This window comes from Triplophysa rosa, linkage group LG14, assembly GCF_024868665.1.
Source record: "Triplophysa rosa linkage group LG14, Trosa_1v2, whole genome shotgun sequence".
Classification (NCBI taxonomy): domain Eukaryota; kingdom Metazoa; phylum Chordata; class Actinopteri; order Cypriniformes; family Nemacheilidae; genus Triplophysa; species Triplophysa rosa.
Genome location: NC_079903.1, coordinates 15985841 through 16005849, shown reverse-complemented (window position 1 = coordinate 16005849; position 20009 = coordinate 15985841). Strand labels below are relative to the sequence as shown.

The following is a 20009-nucleotide window of genomic DNA, read 5'->3' as shown; positions in this document are numbered from 1 at the left end:
TATAATCTGAAGAACCTTTTTTTGCCACAGAGAACCTTTTTTGAAACAAAAAGGTTCTTCTATGGCATGATCAAAGAACCTTTTAAAGCACCTTTTTAAGAGTGTACATTTAGCTTTTAAAAACAAAATCAAGCAAACATATACCTGTCTACAAAACTAAAGCCTCTCTCCATAAGCCTTTAAACATAAACAGGGATTTTTAGTACATTAATTGTTTTTCTAAAGATAACCTTTTAAGCACCTTTACTTTTAATAGTGTAATTTTAATTGAATAAAATAAAATGATTAATCGAAGAAGCTTATTAATATAAAAAAGCTTTAAAATATGCTATTTTTTTATATCTCGTCATTGTCCCTCTGAAACCTCGGATGTCCAAATTCACTGTTTTTCAGGAAATAAAAAAACGGTACTTTTGAAATGATTAAATACTGTGTTCTTGATATATATTTGCAAAATCCAGTGGCACGCATAAAATGAGACTAATTATGATTATTTATATCAAAACAATACAAATTACAGAATATGGAGATACAAGATTTTAGAAGGGGGCAGTGATTTATTTTGCATTTGTGCTATTCCATCTATGATGACTTATATAAAAATATTTACTTAAAATCAGTGTTCGGCCACACTAACACAAAACAGAGGTATCGGCAGTCCTTTCAAAGTAATAGCCAGCCCCTCTTAAACCTGATGTATAAAGATGCTGCAGGTAAGTGGAATATCTTATCTAATAATATAAGTGGGATTTTGAGAATGTAGGTCAGGCCTCCACTGCCACAAATAAACGTGGATGGATGCGCATGTGAAGTACAGGAATTCGCCATTCATGTCTCTGTTTTGCATGAACAGGTGTGCGGCGGGGTAATAATTATATCTGTGAGCATTGTTGTATGTGGCTACATCTGAAGTGCCTCCAGGGGACAATTACTTTTGAGACTACAGCCATAAAGCATCCTCAACAAATAAACTCATATAAATATTATGAGACAAACTGGGAAACATGATATGAGCAGGTTTTACGAGGGCCAAAGGAAATGAAGAGGATCAGTGAAACCAGTTTTTATTCACATTAAAATTAATAATCAAACATCCTTGGAGGAACTTTGAAATACATTGAATGGAAGAGAACAAAGTGTCAGGATTTTGAGTGAGTTTATGTGGCTAACCAAAGGAGAGAAAGATTGAGTGAGAGAGAGAAAAAGAGGGAGAGCAAGTGTGAAGGAGGTGTGTCTTGGACGGCGGGCTCTCAGGGACAGTGTTGGTCCCCACCCTAACACAGACCCCCACAGAACTGCTGAACCGCAGCACGGTAGGGTTGCACGGTGCATGATGTTTGTGGCTATATGTGTGTTAATGGAGCGATTTTGGGTGAAAAGGCATTGCTTGTGTCTGTCTGTACACGTCTGCATGTGTAACAGGAGGTTTTTTAAATGTTTTTCTGCATGCCATTGATTCCTTAATAAGTCAACAGTTGATTCATTGACATGCTGATTCATTGTGCTAATTATAGGCTTATGAAACTTGTTTCAGATCCTTAGCTTGTACTTTAATGGACTTTTGTAAGGTTATTACATGTGCTACTTTCTGATGCTGTAGTGGATTTGATGTTGCAAAGAAAAACTCAATTTTGTATAATGATGCAAAAAGTGTTTTTAAATGTCTACTGGCTATAAAGAACTGTTCATTTTTCCCTTTTCTTCATTTTATGAGACTTGTTTTTGTTAGATGTGTAATAATAAAAATGATGGAAAATTGGCTTATTTTAGACACAAACCTGTCTATACCTATTTGTGCACTTGGTAACAGAGAAAAGTTTTTTCATAACAACGCTTTCTAGTCTTGACCGTATCGTTATCTATGACTAGACAAAATTGAGCCAAGATGTATTAAGAGAGATAATTTAATATTTGTATGAGAGAGAGAATGGATCATTTCTGGCTTGCTTCAGCTTAACTTATTAGACAGGTTGCCAATAATACTCTCACAGAGATAATTCACTGGAAACCATCCTAGTAAATCTTGTAGGTTTTTATTTGCTCTTAGATGAGAAACATCATGCTGACATAATAATATGTTCATTTAAAACAGTGTCGCAAAGCTTTGTACTTTTATTTATTTATTTTTATAAACAGGGACGTTCTCTTATTGTGTAGGCTATTTTCCTTACATGCACTGACGTTTGACAATGCAACTCATACGAGCGATTGAATTGCATTGATGCGTTGCCATGCTGGATGCGCGCGAGCACTTCAACGTTTAACTTTCTGTCTTTTTTTAATAGTGCGAAACGCACCTTCACCACAGCTGCCGTAAAACCATTAATAGTATTGTTTTTTCTTCCCGAAACGTGTTTTAGAGGAACAAATTATTGACGTTGAATAAATGATCAACATTTTTTTGACTGAAAACGTTCCCTGACGAAAACTTAATAAATGCGTTCGCTGTTTATTGTTGTAGCCTACAAGAAAGTGCAAGTGAAGGAAAATCCCGTTTTCATTTTCTTCATTATATTTGACATTATTAAGATGATTATGTTGTGCGGTTAGTTAAAATCTAAACAGCTCACAGTCTCTCATCTCCAACTATTCATTAAAAACAGCGTTTACTGCAAGAAAAGCAGAGTGTAAAGTAGTTTCTGGATAGGAACTCACCTGATTTCTTTTAGTGCTTTGTTTGGCCCATGCAATAAAACTTATTTGCGTTGTTAATATATTGGTACAAAACTAACCTTTATTTTTGTCAAAAGCGTCCTGTTGACATTAAAATTATAGTCTCATAAAATAGCCTTCAGTTGAAAATAGTCCTCTGTTTCTATTAACATGAAATTGTGTAAGACTTGCAAGTATTATTTTACTCTTGCATGTTGCACTGTTTAAAAAAAGAAAATGTTGTTTAAATATAAATGTATGTTATAATCTTCATATAGGGTAAATTCTGGCTCACATAAATTTGTGTCAATCTTATAAATTCAGTAACATCAATGTCAAGGAAAATGAAAATAAATAATTGTTTCTTGGCAGCTCTCTATGGCTTAATGTTGAAGTGACATGTGTAGAGTTCACTAAGTAGCTTTTAACAACTTTAACCTCATGTTGACCCCAAACTTAAAAGTCATCAGCGGATATTTTGCAATACAACTTAACCAAAAGAGGATGTGTCATTTCTTTAGACGAATGAATGAATAGTGTTAAATCCATATGAAACTCCCCCCAGCATCATGTAAAATCCTTGTCCTTTTATTTTGCAGCTGGGCCTGAGCAGATTCTTGTCAGTTTTCTGCTTGTTAAAACCTACCGGTTAAGAACCGGTTGAACCCTCATTGATTTCTCCAGCCCACTCTGTTCCACACCGGACCCTTCTTCTCAAAGCTCTCAATCCCCTCATGGGCGTGATATCAGCCAGTGTAATAGGACCACCGTCTCAACCCTAACAGTAGTCCTCAGCATGGAGATGAAACAACCAGTGATGATGAATCGAGACCATGAGGAGCAGGAGAAAGAACAGGAGTCACAAGAGAACGGCCGACTGGTTGCGGACAGTGTTCCAGAGAAGGAACAGAAGTCAGTCTCAGGGTCTGGGCAAGTCTCCAACGGTTACCCGAGCACATCCCCACAAAGCCCGAGGGAAGGTGCAGGTGCCGGGATGGACAGAGGGATCGCGGCTGGAACGTTCAGGACTCTGGTGGTCCAGCAGACCAGTCTGGATCCACCTAGGGAGACCTGGAGCAAAAAGATGGACTTCCTGCTGTCAGTCGTTGGGTAAGCGGTGGACCTGGGGAACGTGTGGCGCTTTCCATACATCTGCTACCAAAACGGAGGGGGTAAGTTGATAACATTAAATCAGATAGTATGTTGCGATGTGGTCTATACAAACTGGAGACTGGGTTAAACAAATATTAGATAGATCAAGATCAACTATGTGCTGTTTGTTTTAAAAGAACAAATAGACAATGGAGAGTTCTGTTGTCGTCTCCGCTCTATGTGCGATACAGCTCGCTTCGTCGGTACAAACAGCCTATGCTCTTCTTTTGAATTCGAAGTAATAAAATCTTTGTAATTTCCTGTTTCGCCATGCAAGAGGAGTGCATGAGAGATTGAGGAAAGAGAGATAAACACACACACTTTGCAACCAACAGCTTTAATTGTGGTTGTGATGGGTGGGACTTCAATCATTCTCATATTGTTTAATAATCTGGCTCAGTGCTGCTCAATCAACAGTAATGTTAGATTTTGCATCAAAAGCTCACTTATAAAGCTTTCATCGAGGATGGGGGCTTGTCTGAACAAGAGCTTTTTCTGTGTACTTTAGCATCTTTTGAACGTTTTTATAGTTGAATAGCCCCGAGTATGGTCTGAAATTCACATTGTGCTTTTAGAATGCAATCAAACCAACGCAATGCAAGCGTGAAGTTCAAGTTTAACTTCCTGTCTAAATCCGTTTGACTTCAGGGGCTTTTCTTCTGCCATACCTGTTGATGGCCGTGTTCGGTGGCGTGCCTCTCTTCTACATGGAGCTGGCGCTGGGCCAGTTTCATCGCAGCGGGTGTATCTCCATTTGGAAACATATCTGCCCCATCTTCAAGGGTAAGGCTGGTCTGCTTCACAGGGCTCAGACTTCTGAGACGAAGGATTCGGGTTAAGGGTCGTAACGATATCGCCCGAACCGACCTGTGCTGGGATGATTGTCGTTCCCGCTTGACCCTCTCTCAAAATCTGTTTGTTGATAGTCAGTACAAATAAGACTCTGTTATGGAAATTGTCACATTTACCTCTTAAAATGTCAACTGCTTAAGAACTTGATTGTATGTAAATGGAACTGTGTCCTAAATGTCACTCACTGTAGTAGAAGGGACTTGAAACAGCAAGACATTTGCATGACGAGTTGACTAACTTGAAATCAGTTTTGATGTTCTTTTGCAGGTATTGGCTTTGCCATCTGCATCATTGCATTGTACATTGCCTTCTACTACAACACCATCATGGCCTGGGCTCTCTACTACCTCCTGTCCTCCTTTCGCTCCACATTGCCCTGGACCACCTGCAACAATTGGTGGAACACACCGAACTGCACCCGATACCTGTCCACTGACTTAAACATCTCATGGACCGATAACTCCATATCTCCCGCTGAGGAGTTCTATGTGTAAGTGCATGTAAGTGTGTGTAAGGACAGAAGGAAAGTCCAGGATGGGAGGGATTGAGAAAAAATGAGGAAGTGGGATAGACTTTGACTTGATGAGACTTCTTGTAGAAAGATTCTTGTGAATGAAGAGTCAAGATGCTGGGGGGATTGGGTCTGTTTCTGAATTACATTTTGTTGTGTTTAAGAGTGTGTTTGTGTGTGTGTCCGATGCTTAGGAGAGATCCTGAAGGGTTTATCTAGTTTATTGGCCCGTCTGGTTGTATGTGATGCTGGAATTTCCTGTCCGTTTCCTGTTCTACTTAAATGTAGACTAGATAGCAAAGATCATTTATTTAACGTTAAATCAACGTTATTCTCAACATTGATTCAACAATAAGTCAATTATCTTTGCTATCTGGGTGCTTATCTGATTTATTTGATTTGATACTCTTGATCACTTGATCACTTTTTATCAACCAAAAAAATTCAAATTCCACCCGTGTTTTACTACTGTGCTAAATAAATATTGACATTTACCTCCAATAGATATATCTACAGGTCTTCAAATCTGTCCTTGTTGCATTTAAAATGTTTTACCAAAATAACATCCTGTCACTCTCTCTCTCTCACTTCCGTAGACGGCAGGTGTTACAGGTACATCTGTCCCCTGGTCTTCATCAGCTGGGCTATGTGAGCTGGCAGCTGGCCCTCTGTCTACTTTTCATCTTCACCATTGTCTATTTCAGCATCTGGAAGGGGGTCAAGACCTCAGGCAAGGTCAGATATACAGTAGACTCTCTCTTAAAGATGGGTTACGGCTCAGGCCCAGGCTTCTAGACTGCCAGTGGAAGTCTTGAGCTAAAGGCATGGAAAAAAGAAAGTAACATTGATATTGATAGAGAAACAATGTTTCAATGTGGGTACTGCAATAAAGAAATAAAGTTACGCTTTTTGTAAACTTAATTGCAAAAAATCTTCTGTAGGTAGTATGGGTGACGGCTACCTTCCCTTACCTGGTGTTGCTGATCCTGTTAATAAGAGGAGCCACCCTGCCCGGAGCCTGGAGAGGAGTTGTCTACTACCTGAAACCTGACTGGAGCAAACTTCTCAGCACTACAGTGAGTGGAAACCTACACAATCCCAATTTGCTATGCCTCTTTTAAGCTATTTCAGTTATTTCCTTGTATGAACAAACTATGGCTGCCATTCTGTGATGATTTGCTTGAATGAGAATCTTCAAATCACATATCAGACCATCTGTGTGTTGTTTCAGGTTTGGCTTGACGCAGCTGCACAGATCTTCTTCTCTCTGGGTCCAGGCTTTGGTGTTCTTCTAGCCTTCGCCAGCTACAATCCATTTCATAACAACTGCTACAAGTACACCTGGATCACATTTACAAACTCTCTCATGTTCTTTTATACACTCTGAGGTTCAAATTCGACCTCTTTAACATTATTCTTTGCGTGCATTTCTATGCAGGTTTGAACTTTCCTTATTTCAAACTTGTAGATATCCACCTTAGTGGAAATAGAAGTATTTGATTATTTGTGGTGCTTGCTAAGGTTTTGCTAAAGTTTAAGGATGGGTTCTTTGAATTGTGGCAGCCATCCAGAACACCCTAGCAACCCCTTAGCAACCACCCCAAACACCATAGCAAGTCTTGTATGTTTTATTCACGCTCTTCTTCTTGCACATCTCTTTCTATCTTTTTGTGTGGCAGAGATGCTTTGGTGATCAGCTCTGTCAACTGTTTGACCAGTTTCTTGTCAGGCTTCGTGATCTTCACAGTGCTGGGCTACATGGCTGAGATGCGTCAGCAAGGTGTGGAAGCTGTAGCTAAGGATGCAGGTGAGTACCACATTTCTAGCTCATTTGTACAATTATGTATGTTTTACTTTATAATTGAGTATTGAATAAAAACAGTCTTTGAATGGCTTTTAAACAACAACATAGAGTAGGCTACATCATTGAAGTTAAAAGTTCTTGAGGAGCCATGCCATGTGGCGTGAGTTGCGACTATGTTTACACTGAAATTACATTTGATTTACCTGTGTTGATTGGATGCATCTGTTCTAAGGTCCCAGTCTGCTGTTCATCATCTACGCCGAGGCTATTGCCAATATGCCGGCTGCCACGTTCTTCGCCATTATATTCTTCCTCATGATAATTATGCTGGGGCTGGACAGCACGGTCAGTCTTCGTCTATCTCCTCAGTAGTACACACATAGGCTACATTAAAACATTTACAAACATATAAACATGTCAACAGACATGTATATGCTTTCTTTCTCTCTCTCTTTCTCTATCCTTCTTTAAATAGCAGCCAGTTAAATTTCCCCCTCTTAATGAACTCTTGGGGTTGTTTTGTGCTTTTGTTTACCCATCTTATTAGCGCTGAATATAGCATGATGTATTGTCAACAGTGCTTCATTACATTAGGTCTTTAGTGTCCGTTAACCCCTCATCTGCCTTCAGTATGAACGTCTTCTTTCAGACCACTCACATCCGTTCCTATGGTGATCAGAATGAAAGTATGTTAGGCATGACCTATTACATTCTGCCAATGAGATAACCAGGCGTCTATATTTGGCCTTTTTCTGTATTCTGTTTGTCACTGTCAAAAGCCACCGAGTCTGTGCCATATTTACCATAAGGGCCATTATTAGCTTGCACGAGTTTAATGGGTCCTTGAACTACTTTTCTGTTATCCCCAGCCTCTCTTGTGTGTTTTGTGGATTGCAGTTTGCAGGTCTGGAAGGGGTAATTACCGCCATGTTGGACGAGTTTCCTCACCTGTTGGCCAAGAGGAGAGAATGGTTTGTTCTGGGCCTGGTGTGTGTCTGTTACTTGGGTGCCCTGTCCACTCTCACCTATGTAAGTCTATCAGTACCTCTAAAAATAAACTTGTTTTATGTTGAAGGATTTTCCCCTTAAGTGTGGCCAAGAGCAATTTGTGCCTGAGAAACACGGCCATAGTGGCCTTAAACGTTGTTTACAGATCAAACTTGGAATGTCACCAAAATAACTCTCCGTTTTCCAAAATGTTGTGGTTTGCAGTGCTTACACTAAGTGTTCATTTTAACAGTGAGGTAATATGTTTCTAGGGAGGGGCATTTGTGGTTAAACTATTTGAGGAGTATGCCACAGGCCCCGCTGTTATCACTGTAGTCTTCTTGGAGGTCATCGCTGTTTCCTGGTTCTATGGTATGTGTCATTTATTTGACAAAGTTAAAATGTTGATTTTATTGTATTTACTTAAATCTAACTTTATCTGTTCTATGTAAACCCATGTTGGGTTGAGAAAGTTTTCCAAAGAACAAAGATTTTTCTAGATGAAATTATTTGGGCTGGAACCAGAAGTTTGGAAAACTGCCAGAGACCATTACTCTAAGGGTTTTCATATGTCTCACAAATTATGCGCAAATGTCCCCTTAAGTTTCTCAAAATTCCACAGACTTCTGGCATATTTCATTTATATTGCTTGTTTTTGGAATGTGACTAGGCTACCCTTATAAAAATAAGTATACTCGAAGTTCATTTTATTAAGTAACAATATGCAATGTATATTTTTAAGTATAGCTACTTTATGTAGTAAATACTAGTATACTTGTAAGTGGACTTTTTAGTACTACATGGGATGAAATTGGCCCACTTTTTAAGTGTACTTTTAAGTATAATTTAAGTGTAACACAACTTCAGTATACAACTACTTTTTTCCTTAGAAGTACACAAAGTACATTTCTGAGAAGTACAGAAAATATTGTTGTGTTTATTTTATTTTTACATTATAGTAGTGTCACACTTGAATAAACGTTTTGTAAGGGTCATTTTGATAAATAATACAAAATAAAAGTTTAGCAAAGCTGACTATTTTAAGGTATAGTTTACAACGTATATAGTTTACAATCTATTTAAAGATATAGACTGTATAGGTCACTTAACGCTTAAGATCACTTAACTGTCCATCTCTTCTTTTTCATCTATGTAGTTTATCATGTACTAGAGTATGTGTATAATACTCAACAGTTCAGACCTACTTAATGTGGTAAGTTGCTTCAGGCAATGTGTAATAAGTGTGTTTGCAAATGCATGCAGGGACGACACGTTTTTGCAATGACGTGAAACTGATGATTGGCTTTTCCCCTGGTCTGTTCTGGAGGGTCTGCTGGATAGCCATCTGTCCCTGCTTCCTGTTGGTCAGTCCAAATGCATTCACATGCATGTACACTTAAAGGGATAGTTCACCCAAAATGAAAATTCGGTGATCATTTATTTACCCTCATGTTGCTCAAAACCTGTATATGACTCTTTCTTCTGTTGAACACAAAAGAAGATATTTTGAGAAATGTCACAGTGGTTTTGTCCGTACAATGGAAGTCAATGGGGGTCAATGTTGTTCGGTTACCAACATTCTTCAAAATATCTTTTTTGTGTTCTGCAAAAAAAAAAAAGCCATATTGTTTAAAATGACATGAGGGTGAGTTTTCATTGGTCAAGCATTGAACAGTCAAAGGGTTCCTGCTCACCCTGTCTGGGTTAAGTAATTGTATTGCTTTTGTTTTCATTTGTTTCCTTTAGTATATCATTGGGAGTTTCCTGGCATTCCCTCCAGAGGTGAATCTGTTTGGCTACCTGTACCCTTTCTGGACCACGGTGCTGGGCTACTGCATCGGGTTGTCTTCCTTTATCTGTGTGCCTTCTTACATGGTCTACCATCTGCTCACCACCAAAGGGACCATCAAACAGGTGAGCTTAAACAGACCAACCCATCGAAACACATTCTATCTTAACATGGTTAACAAGCGTGGCAGGCATATGAATGACACTCGGACGTAAACACAACATAATTACACTTACACAAACTGCGATACATGAGCCTGGTCACGTTGCGATCTCTTTGTTTGAGATGTGAAGATAGACATCAAAGGTCACCAGAGCACGTGGCTGTCAGTCAATAAAGCGTCTTCATCTATGCAGGAACTCTGTGTCTGTTAGCTCTGTTTGCCAGGTGCGGAAAGATGCAAAACAGCTGCGACATATCTCTTTGAGGTTTAAGCTAATAGACACACTTTATGAGCTTAAATCTAGTGCATTTCCACATTTTCAACCCTCTGCAAAGATCTCACTGTTTACTCCCACAGCGCCTGCTCAAGAGCATCACTCCTGAGCCTCCGGGGAACAGCGGCCATCCCAGAGACACAATCGTTGTTACCAACGCCGTGTGACGCTAAGTCATTTCGCCTGCTGGACATGTAGCACAAACGCAGGGGACCCTGTGACCCCTGTAAGGGCCCCAGCTGACCTCACTTCACACCTCACCCCAGAGGAGTCCGAGTACTGTGTTATGGTGAGGCCAGGCCTCTGAATACAGAAATAGTTTTCTTTCTATGCCATTTGTTTTATGTGACCACTGTCATATGTTCGTTGACTGCGGTGGCTTCGCTGTGGCAGGTTCATAAAATGACCGAGTTTGTGGTTTTGTCCTTCCGTTCCGTGTCAGTTTTAGGATCACCATAGCCCATTTATTGATGACTATGGCATGAATTCACGACTGTATGTATATCTGTTAAGCAGAGTTTGTGTTAAGAATGGGAACAGATTGCGCACAGATTGGTTCAATTTATTTTATGTTGATATAAACTTTATGTAGAGTGTTTTTGATCATTTGGTTATTATATAGAACATTATGCTTTATAAAGATTATTATATTATAGTTTTATATTTGTGACCAATTTCAGGTGTTTTACACGTATTCTTATAAAAAGCCAAAAATCATTTGTTGACATCTTTATTGTTGTTACAGGACTTCAAAGAAGCTGTTTGTGGTTTAGAAACTGAATGCATCACTAAATATTGGTACATTGTTTTATGTGTATACACATATTATTTTATAGTTTTCTTTTATGGTTCGAATGTGGACGGAGGGGGTTGGAAAAGGTAAATATTTTTATGAGAGAGGCAAGGCTTCAAATGAGTTGAGTTTTGGACGTCCATGCAGATGTGCTTGTGTTTTTGCACAGGTGTGTTTGTGAGTGAGCATGTGTGAGTTTGAGATCAGCAAGCTCTAAATGGATCAGTTATAAAGTGTTTAGCCTTTAGCAGGGGTTTTCCAACTGTTCTGCATTTATTTGTGCGAGCATTAAATGCTTTTTCATTATTTACAACTGGACTTTGTTGACCCACAGCATTTACAAGAATGTTACCAAATGTTGAGGATGACGGGACCAAATGTAAAATCGATCACTGAAAATTCCAAATTTACATTCTGCTAACATGAAAACTGGGGAATCATGTTTTCTTCCCTTGTATATAAAGGTTACAGACATGAACATTTATTTTTTCATTTTTCTTTTGTGTGTTACACAATGTAGCAGAAACCAAATACTTACAGTATGTTCTTGTTCCAAATGCTTTAATCCTCCATACATTTTTTTCATAAGACGTGACTGGACATCTAGGTATGTGCGTGTGTATTTTGTGAGTTTTGCTATTCATGTGGCCCGGCATTCTGTACATCGATGGTCAGTTCTGTCAGTGTGTGTGCATGTCGTAGACACGAGTCTATATTGTGCAGCTGTGTGGTGTGTGCGCGTGTGTGTGTGTGTGTGTGTGTGTGTATGTATGTGTGCGTGCGTGCGTGCGTGCGTGTGCATGTGCTTCAATCCAATCAATCCTTCCCTTCTTAACAGAATTTATTATTCTGTCTATCAAAGTATTGAAAATCTATTGTACTTTATAAAGTCTAACTATGAAATATGTATGTCTCAAAGACCGTTAAGAGAAAACATGTATAGTACAAAGTCATATATGAATTATTAGAGATATAAAATAAACATAAATGTATTATTAATTAACGTGTGTTTTTTCTGTGGCACTGACGCATTTGGCATTTAGTACTTACACTGAACATATACACTGAAAAAAGACCTGTAATTTTTGGTAATTTGGCAGTTTAAATATACAATTTTTTTACATATTTTTAAAATGCGGTTAAAAATACAAAATTACTGGTTTAGCAACTGTGTTTAGTCTGGTTTAAAATAATACAGATAGCATGGACTTCATTCTACATTTTACACCCCAGCTGCCGGAATATAACCGTTTTTTACAGGATTTTTTTAAAGTGCACTGCAAAAAAATACATTCTCCCTAAGAATTTTTGTTTTGTTATCTGCTAAAAATATTTAAAACTTCTTAAATTACGATACATTTACATAATGAGAAAAGTGACCTAAGATATTTAGTCTTGTTTTATGAAAAAATATATAAAAATTAAGTAAGTTTAGGTTTAAAACTAAATTGTAAATTATCTAATTAAATTATCTAAATCCACAGTAAGTTACTGGCAAACCTGCTGCAAAATTACAGCAAAGGTTTACAGTATACTTCAAATAATTAAATTAATTTAAAATGACATGAAATTAAATTCTATAAATTATTTTTTTATTATTAAAAAATATATATTTTTAAATAAATTAACATTTTGAAATACCTTTTGAATTCTACAATAAGTCATGTATATCTCAATCTCAAAACTTATTTGATTTATTTTGATAACAGTTGAGTCACCTCTATCTATCCATTTACCTAATTAATTTAGTCTATCTTTAAAAACACAATTGATCAACCCTTCTCTCTAAAAGGCTCTTATCAGGTCTTATAAATTAGGTCTTCACAGATGTGAGAACTACTTTCTCAAGGAGCACACACACACACACACACCGTAATGCTCTCCAGCAGTCAAAGAGTAGTCACAAGTCTTTACTTTTGGCTATCACAGATATTGCATATACAATAGTATTCAAGATACTCTAGACGCAATTGTCATTTATTATTAAATTACGTTCTATGAGATACTGGTTTTTTTAAGTGTCTCCTTTGCCAGACTTGTAAATGATTATATAATTTATGATGGATTAATTGCATTTGATAACCTTCGACCAAGAACTCATTTAATTTCTGCTGTTTTAAACGAGAGTCACACGTATCTAAAATTCAGGTGTGTGCACAAAGAGGCTAAACTGTCATCAGGGACTAATACATCGTATGAGAACCCTACCTTAGAATCTAGAGACTGAGCAAACACTGGGCTTACTCAAACTGAACGCAGATACACACAGTGTTGAGTTACCGCTTTTTCACAATGCGAACCGCAACAGAAGGTCTCTCATTTTTACTCAAAATGTTACACTAATTGACTTGCACAGACTGAGCAAAAGACTGTTTGGACCAAACCTGTATTTGAATACTTCTAAATCAGAAACATAATATCTAGAGAATAAGAAAACAATGTATTCTTTTCCTCATTCTTGCAATTTCCTATGAGCCTTGTGCATGGAACCTCCTGTCAGTTTTATCACACTGAAGGATCTATTAAACACCCTGTCGCATCTCTTTATCTGCCCGTCTGTTCTCACTTTATCACCCTGATCATATTTTCCTCTTATTTTACTGTTTTTGTTTGTTGTCTTTGCCTGTCGCTTTGCACTTTCACACTGACATTAGCTCAGAATAACTAATGTCCACTTTTATTCACTTTGTTTTTTCCATGTATTCTGAAGCAGTGGTTTTTAAATGCTTGGCTCAGATGTTGGGCTCAAGAAAAAACACGGTGTTTACAGAAAATCCAGTGAAGGGCCAGTGAAAACCCTCACCTTGTAAATGAGGAATGAAAGAACATGTTAGTTCAAAAGGAGCTTACGGATCTTATTTTAAGTTGCATTGAAAACAAGCAGAATTCTCATTTGTGATTGGTGTTGTAGTGAGCCGTACAAACGTTGGCAGAATATGAAAGCTGAAGGTGCATAGGAATTTTACGTAATTGGGATGGATTACACAACTCATAAAAGGTGCAGGCAGCGTGTGATTGAGGAAAATCAGAAAGACATTATCAGAGCATGTATTTAGCTGAAAATGAACGTAACAAAGTAAATCAAGAATGCGGTTTGGTGATTGTAACCAATTACTATCCATCTAAACCTTATACAGACTTATTCTTCACTGTTTATTATGATTTGGACCCACCTGTGAACAGAATTTGCTTTCTTTTGTATTCTTTACTACCTGTTTATAATAGCTCTTTGAATCCAGGCATTTCTCTCCTCCTCTTCCTCTGTTCTCCTGTCTGTCACCCAGCCTCCCTAGCTTTGCCCTGCCACTTTCTGATCTGGGCGATATGTTGCCTTGCGAAGACAGGAAATGAAACCTTTCATTCCTCCTCAGTTGCAGGCCCTTTATCAAACACAACCGGGTTCCTTCATTGCAGCCCACTGCCTAATGAACTCATTTTGTGCACATAGAATGCCTCCTTATCTCAACAAACACACACACACACACACACACACACACACGCAAACCCTTCCATCTCCTTTCCCGCTCCATTTTCAATATACTGTTAGTACAATTGCTTTCATAAGGCTCAAAACTTCCACCCACTATAACTTTAACTCACCTTTACAAACTGATATTGACACACCAGATAGATTCATTCCTGACTAGTCAAACTATTTATATAAAAATATATATTTTTTTACTTCACACATGTTGTGTCGTGATACTTGGGGATATATCTGAGAGTTTGTGCATAGACTAAAAAAACATTTCATTATGATAGCGTACTGTATTTACTTGCCATTACACCGTCATCATCTGTGCTGTGCAGTGGCGCCATCTAACGGAGACAATGGAAACTGCGCTGCGCATATTCTTGCAAAGATATCAGTCTGTGAGAAACAGAGATCTTAATATGACCGTACATGAAAAAAGTGAAATACTGTTCTCACTGATCTATTGAGTTATGGTGGTGGAAGAGAAAAAAATATATATTTAAAGCTTTATGGGACATGTGACATGTGTTTCTTGTATGGAAAATGTCAAGTTTCCTCTTATTGTACTAGTGCCATCTATCGGCTATAGACTTTGATATAAGGTACACTGAAAAAATAATAAAAGGAAAAACTAAAAATATAAAAGGATTTAAAACAAGCATAAACTCAACATTATTATGGTCACCTTATAATTCTGTTTCCGGTCACTTTATACAACTTTTCTCTTATCTGAACGTCATGTAATGTCACGTCATGTGACGCCCGACAGAAGGAACTCTAGTCTGCTTGGGATATTCGCAGAATCCATTAACAGAAAACTGGATTTCGCTACCTACGAGAGATCATGGAACGGTTCGCGAGTGTCATTGGCCAACAACAAAAGGGTAAAGAAAAGCGGACGTGCTTTGATTCATAAGTCTGAAATATTTTAAACACTGTTATTAGACGATTATGACGTAACTTAGTCATCACGAAGGCAATCTCGCGCATCACTCGTGCTGAAACATTCAACTCTCACTTCACCCTACTATTCAAACTCAATATAACTTTCAAATAAAGTACAACTTTCAGTTTTAATTAAAGTACCTCTATATGCCTTTACAGGTCTGACGGTGGGAGTGAGTTTGTTGATCATCGTTTTGATCGTCGTTCTTGCAGCAGTTGTTTACACGCCGCCGGGCGCTACAGGGCGATGCTTGAGAAGAAACAGGAGTGAAGAACACCTCTCACTGACTGACAACCGAATTTCCTGACAAGTCTTTGTGTAGTTCGAATTTAAAAGAAATGTCGAATTATCCTTTTGAAAATGGTGCTGTTCTCCTTCGGCCCTGCCAGAGTTCATTTACTTCACGGAACATTGAACCACAAATTAGAAGCGCAAAATGTGTGCTCTTTTAGATAATGGTTTCAAATAAATGACTTCCGGCTGTGTTTCACCCCGGGCCCTGGGCAACTCCAATTTGCTCTGCTCATAATATTCCGGTTGAACGGACTGTGCTTTAGAAAATCCTCCAGTGGATGCTCGTTCAATCCCATCAGCATTACTATACTATATTGCTAGCCCCGGTAATTCAGTTAATCTGTCCTTAATGTGGACTTTTACGTGCATTAGAGAAGTTATAAGCAGTAGGAATTTGCATATTTGTACGCGGACATAGAACTTAGTGACAGTTCACCCAAAACTGAAAATTCTGTCATCATTTACTCACCCGGCCTCTTGTCATTTTAAACCTGTATGACTATTTCTTCCGCTAAAACACAAAAGAAGATATTTTGAAGAAAGTAAACGAACAGCACTGACCCCCATTCCGTTTTTTTTTTATGGACACACAACAAATGCAAGTGAATGGGGGCCAGTTAACAACATTCTTCAAAATATCTTCTTTTGTGTTCTGCGGAAGAAATAAAGTCATGCAGGCTTGAAATGACAAGAGGGTCAGTAAATGATGAGAGAATTTTTATGTTTTGGGTGAACTATCACTTTAACCCCAATGTTGTGATTCCAGAAAATAACCACTAGGTGGACTAGTGCACTGTGAATAAGGATGAGATCTGAACGCTACATACTGTGAAAGCATTTTTTTGTTGTTGTTAACATATTTTGTATTTTTCACAGTTGCTTTTTTATGTAGTTATTCTTCAAGTTTTCTTAATCAGGTGATTGTCATGTTTTCATGTCATTTTAACATGGAAGACCAGATCTCTGGTTTCAAATGAGATTATATGGGATTTAACACTAGTGGAACTGATTAACATAACTGTTACAAAAATAATGAGGCAGGTGCTGACTTTTGCTCCAGTAATATTATACACACTGTATCTTAACTGTAAAATAACTGTCAAGTAGGCATTAATCTAATTTCCGTTTTTTTTATTTTGCTTTAAATTGTCTGAGAGGGAATTATAATTTTATAAATCCCCAAGGAGTGATTTTTCGTACTCCATCACCACCCCCAACCTCCTTTCACTGTTTTAATTAAAAGCCACGACTGCTTTTGGACCTGTCTGTGTAAAGACTGACAGCCTGTATCCCCTAATCTCAATCTTATTTTCCTGTGCTCCCTGCTAATCCACACACGGCGAGACAGTGACATGGTCACTGACATATGCAGGCAGCATCTCAGTTGTGATATCAGACAAAATCAGAGACAAACTTTATAAGCTTCATTTGACCCCGAACAGAAGAGTCTGAAACAATGACTTTTTCATGTAATTTGTGTTGCTGTGAATTTTTAATAGAAAAATGACATTGCAAGTATACCTGTAATATTTTTCCTAAAATTAAAAAAGATCTGCAACAGTGCATTAAATAATCAATAATGCTTTCGACCAAGTAATAAGGTTGAGTGATGAATACATCAATCACTGTCAAAGTGCCCAGATAAATAATTTATTATTTGTACCCCTAACACACACACAACCTTCTGTTATCTTTTATGTCTAATCAACGTGCATTAAAATTTGTTATGATTGCTGCTTCTCTCTGGCAGACTAGACTGAATCTGCATTGATTGAAGGCTGTGGACTTTTCCCACAAGCTCTACCAGCATAATGGTGTTACATCTACTGAAGTGGAAAGAGGGTGGGGTTAAGAGGAGACAGGGTTTTCATAAATAAGTTTGCAAACTGTTTAAACGATTTGATAAATATTATCGGGCCCGATACCAACCTCATGTACTCATTTAGATACACCGATACCAAAGAGCGATACCTCACGTGACATACCTGACAGAACTGACTGAAATTTGTGCTTTGAAAGTTTGTGACAAGCACCTAAAATTGTCTTGTTTCATAATGTGTTTTGAGGCAGAGTTATTAGTTTCAGTGTGTTGTGCTTGGAAAATTGCCACCTCACCAAAAAAATACAGGTACAAGCATCGGTATTGGTATCAGTATCGGCCAATACCAGAAAAAAATATCGGTACTCGTACTCTGTCTTTAAAAAATGGTATCGGAGCATCCCTAATAAAGATTTCCAACGCCTCATCTTTGAAGATGCATTTTACATTCTTACATTAAATTATTCATATGTTAGGTATTCTAATAAGAAAAAAGCTGTAGATGAAACGATGAGCTTTATGATTACTTTCCTGTTTATTGTCTGGAAACGGCACCCTCTTTACATGGTATATTTGTCCACAATTGTGACACATACATTAGGTGAAAGGGCTCATCTGTGGAATGCTCTGCCCATTTTATCCAGGGGTTCAAAAAATGTCACTTTTTTCAGAATATTGTTTAATCCTAAAATGTATCTTTATTTATGTTGAACTGCTCACTGATTTTTTATCCTACATTTACTCTTCTGCTCTTGTACTTAGCAATTTATGCAGGACATACTGATTTATAGAAGATCTATGAAAAGTGCAAACACAAAACTAAGATTTAATTAATTATGTTTGACGGCTTCAGATGCCGTCAGCTTCAAATCAGTATACAAACCTCTTCAATTTTACATATCATCGCTGCCCTTCTGAAGCCTTCTATATATGTCTAAATTCAATGTTTTTCAGGAAATGCAAACAACATTGCACTTTATAAATTATCACATGGGCTACTTTGTGATCAAAGTTGACAGCAAGCACTTTTTATTGGTTAGATATTTGCAAAACCCAATGACAAACATAAAGGGTGACTAATAATAGATGATTTATAGCAAAAAAATAACAAAATATGGTGATACAAGGTTTCTGGAGGACAGCACACTCTTAAAGGTTCTTAAAAGGTTCTTCACAGTAATGCCATTTTTGGTTCCACAAAGAACCATTCAGCCAAAGGTTCTTTGAAGAACCATCTCTTTCTTACTTTTTTATAATCTGAAGAACCTTTTTTGCCACAAAGAGCCTTTTGTGAAACAGAGAGGTTCTTCAAATGTTAAATGTTCTTTGTGGAACCAATAGGTGCTTGTATATGGCAACGAAGAACCTTCTGAAACACTTTTTTTAGATTGCAGAATAACTGTTTCTATTACTACTATTCTGATTCCGAAATGTAGAAACACGCATTGTCTTCAAAGTAGCTTTGAAATCATATTGTGAAAAATCGACATATTAATAAATGTGAATTAAATTTGTTGATGTAACAATAATGTTATTGCTTAGACATTACATTATTTTTGCAAGATGCATGTATCAAGTTCGTTTATTTATAGAGCACATTTAAAAACGTCCCCAGGCCGACCAAAGTGCTGTACATGTGCAATAATACTGAGAAATAAAAACACAATCACAACGTATGTTGACAAAAATATTTTATTACCAATGAACTAGTCTACATAAAGTCAATTTACACTTTCATACACTTAAAATTGTTAAAACCAATAAACTTACAATTTGCTTGTCATTTGGCTACATCCTATGGTCAACATCAAACTTAATTATCCAAAGTCATAGCATATGCTTTATTTGTGTTTTTGTCAGGCTTTGTCTTTATGTTCAGAACTTAGGAAACTTTCTCGTCATTCAGCAACACACAATTGTTGTAGTGTTGTTGTCAGGTTTATAATGGCAGTGGTTGTGACTGGGGAACAGGTTACATGTGTTAATGAGGGAGGTTAGGGAGAGATTACAACTCCCATTGAAACATGACCTTAACATCAGTCATTGTGGGTGTGCATTGTTTACTGTCTCCTTGAATACAGCTTCGTATAATGATGAGGTAATCACATAAAGTTCAGGTTCTGTGGCTCAGTGGTTAGAGCATGGCACTAGCAATGCCAAGGTCATGGGATCGATCCCATGGGATTGCACATAGTAAGAAACAAATGTAGTATAATACAATGCAATGTAGGTCGTTTTAGATTAAAGCCAAATGCGTAAATGTTTACATTTAAAGCAGTGTTCAAAAGAAATGTATATCATTTCATGTCATCAGTTCATTTCAAGTGAACTTTAACATTAGGAACATTACCTATTATGTATGCAAAACGTCTTGCCTCAGACGGATAAACCCTGTGTGAGAAAATACACACGTGTTTTCAGTTGGTCGTTAAAAAACATATCATATGCATATGCAGCTATGACACTATGGCCATTGCAACGCGTCATTTAAAATACAT

General features: G+C 37.5%; 1 protein-coding gene and 1 long non-coding RNA gene across 2 annotated transcripts; one reads left to right on the top strand and one right to left on the bottom strand.

The window, feature by feature from the left end:
- Nucleotides 1–3159: 3159 nt before the first annotated feature.
- Nucleotides 3160–4543, bottom strand: LOC130564656 (uncharacterized). The gene is made up of 2 exons (XR_008964293.1): nucleotides 4473–4543; nucleotides 3160–3807 (listed from the first exon to the last, which is right to left on the bottom strand). It is a non-coding gene; the product is annotated as an uncharacterized LOC130564656 (long non-coding RNA).
- Nucleotides 3449–11959, top strand: slc6a4a (solute carrier family 6 member 4a). The gene is given in 13 exon segments (XM_057350942.1): nucleotides 3449–3824; nucleotides 4453–4587; nucleotides 4924–5146; nucleotides 5764–5902; nucleotides 6109–6243; nucleotides 6399–6502; nucleotides 6847–6974; nucleotides 7204–7316; nucleotides 7869–8000; nucleotides 8231–8330; nucleotides 9222–9322; nucleotides 9705–9872; nucleotides 10268–11959. Coding segments are annotated over 13 exon segments (1938 nt in total). The 3' UTR covers nucleotides 10352–11959.
- Nucleotides 11960–20009: the final 8050 nt, after the last annotated feature.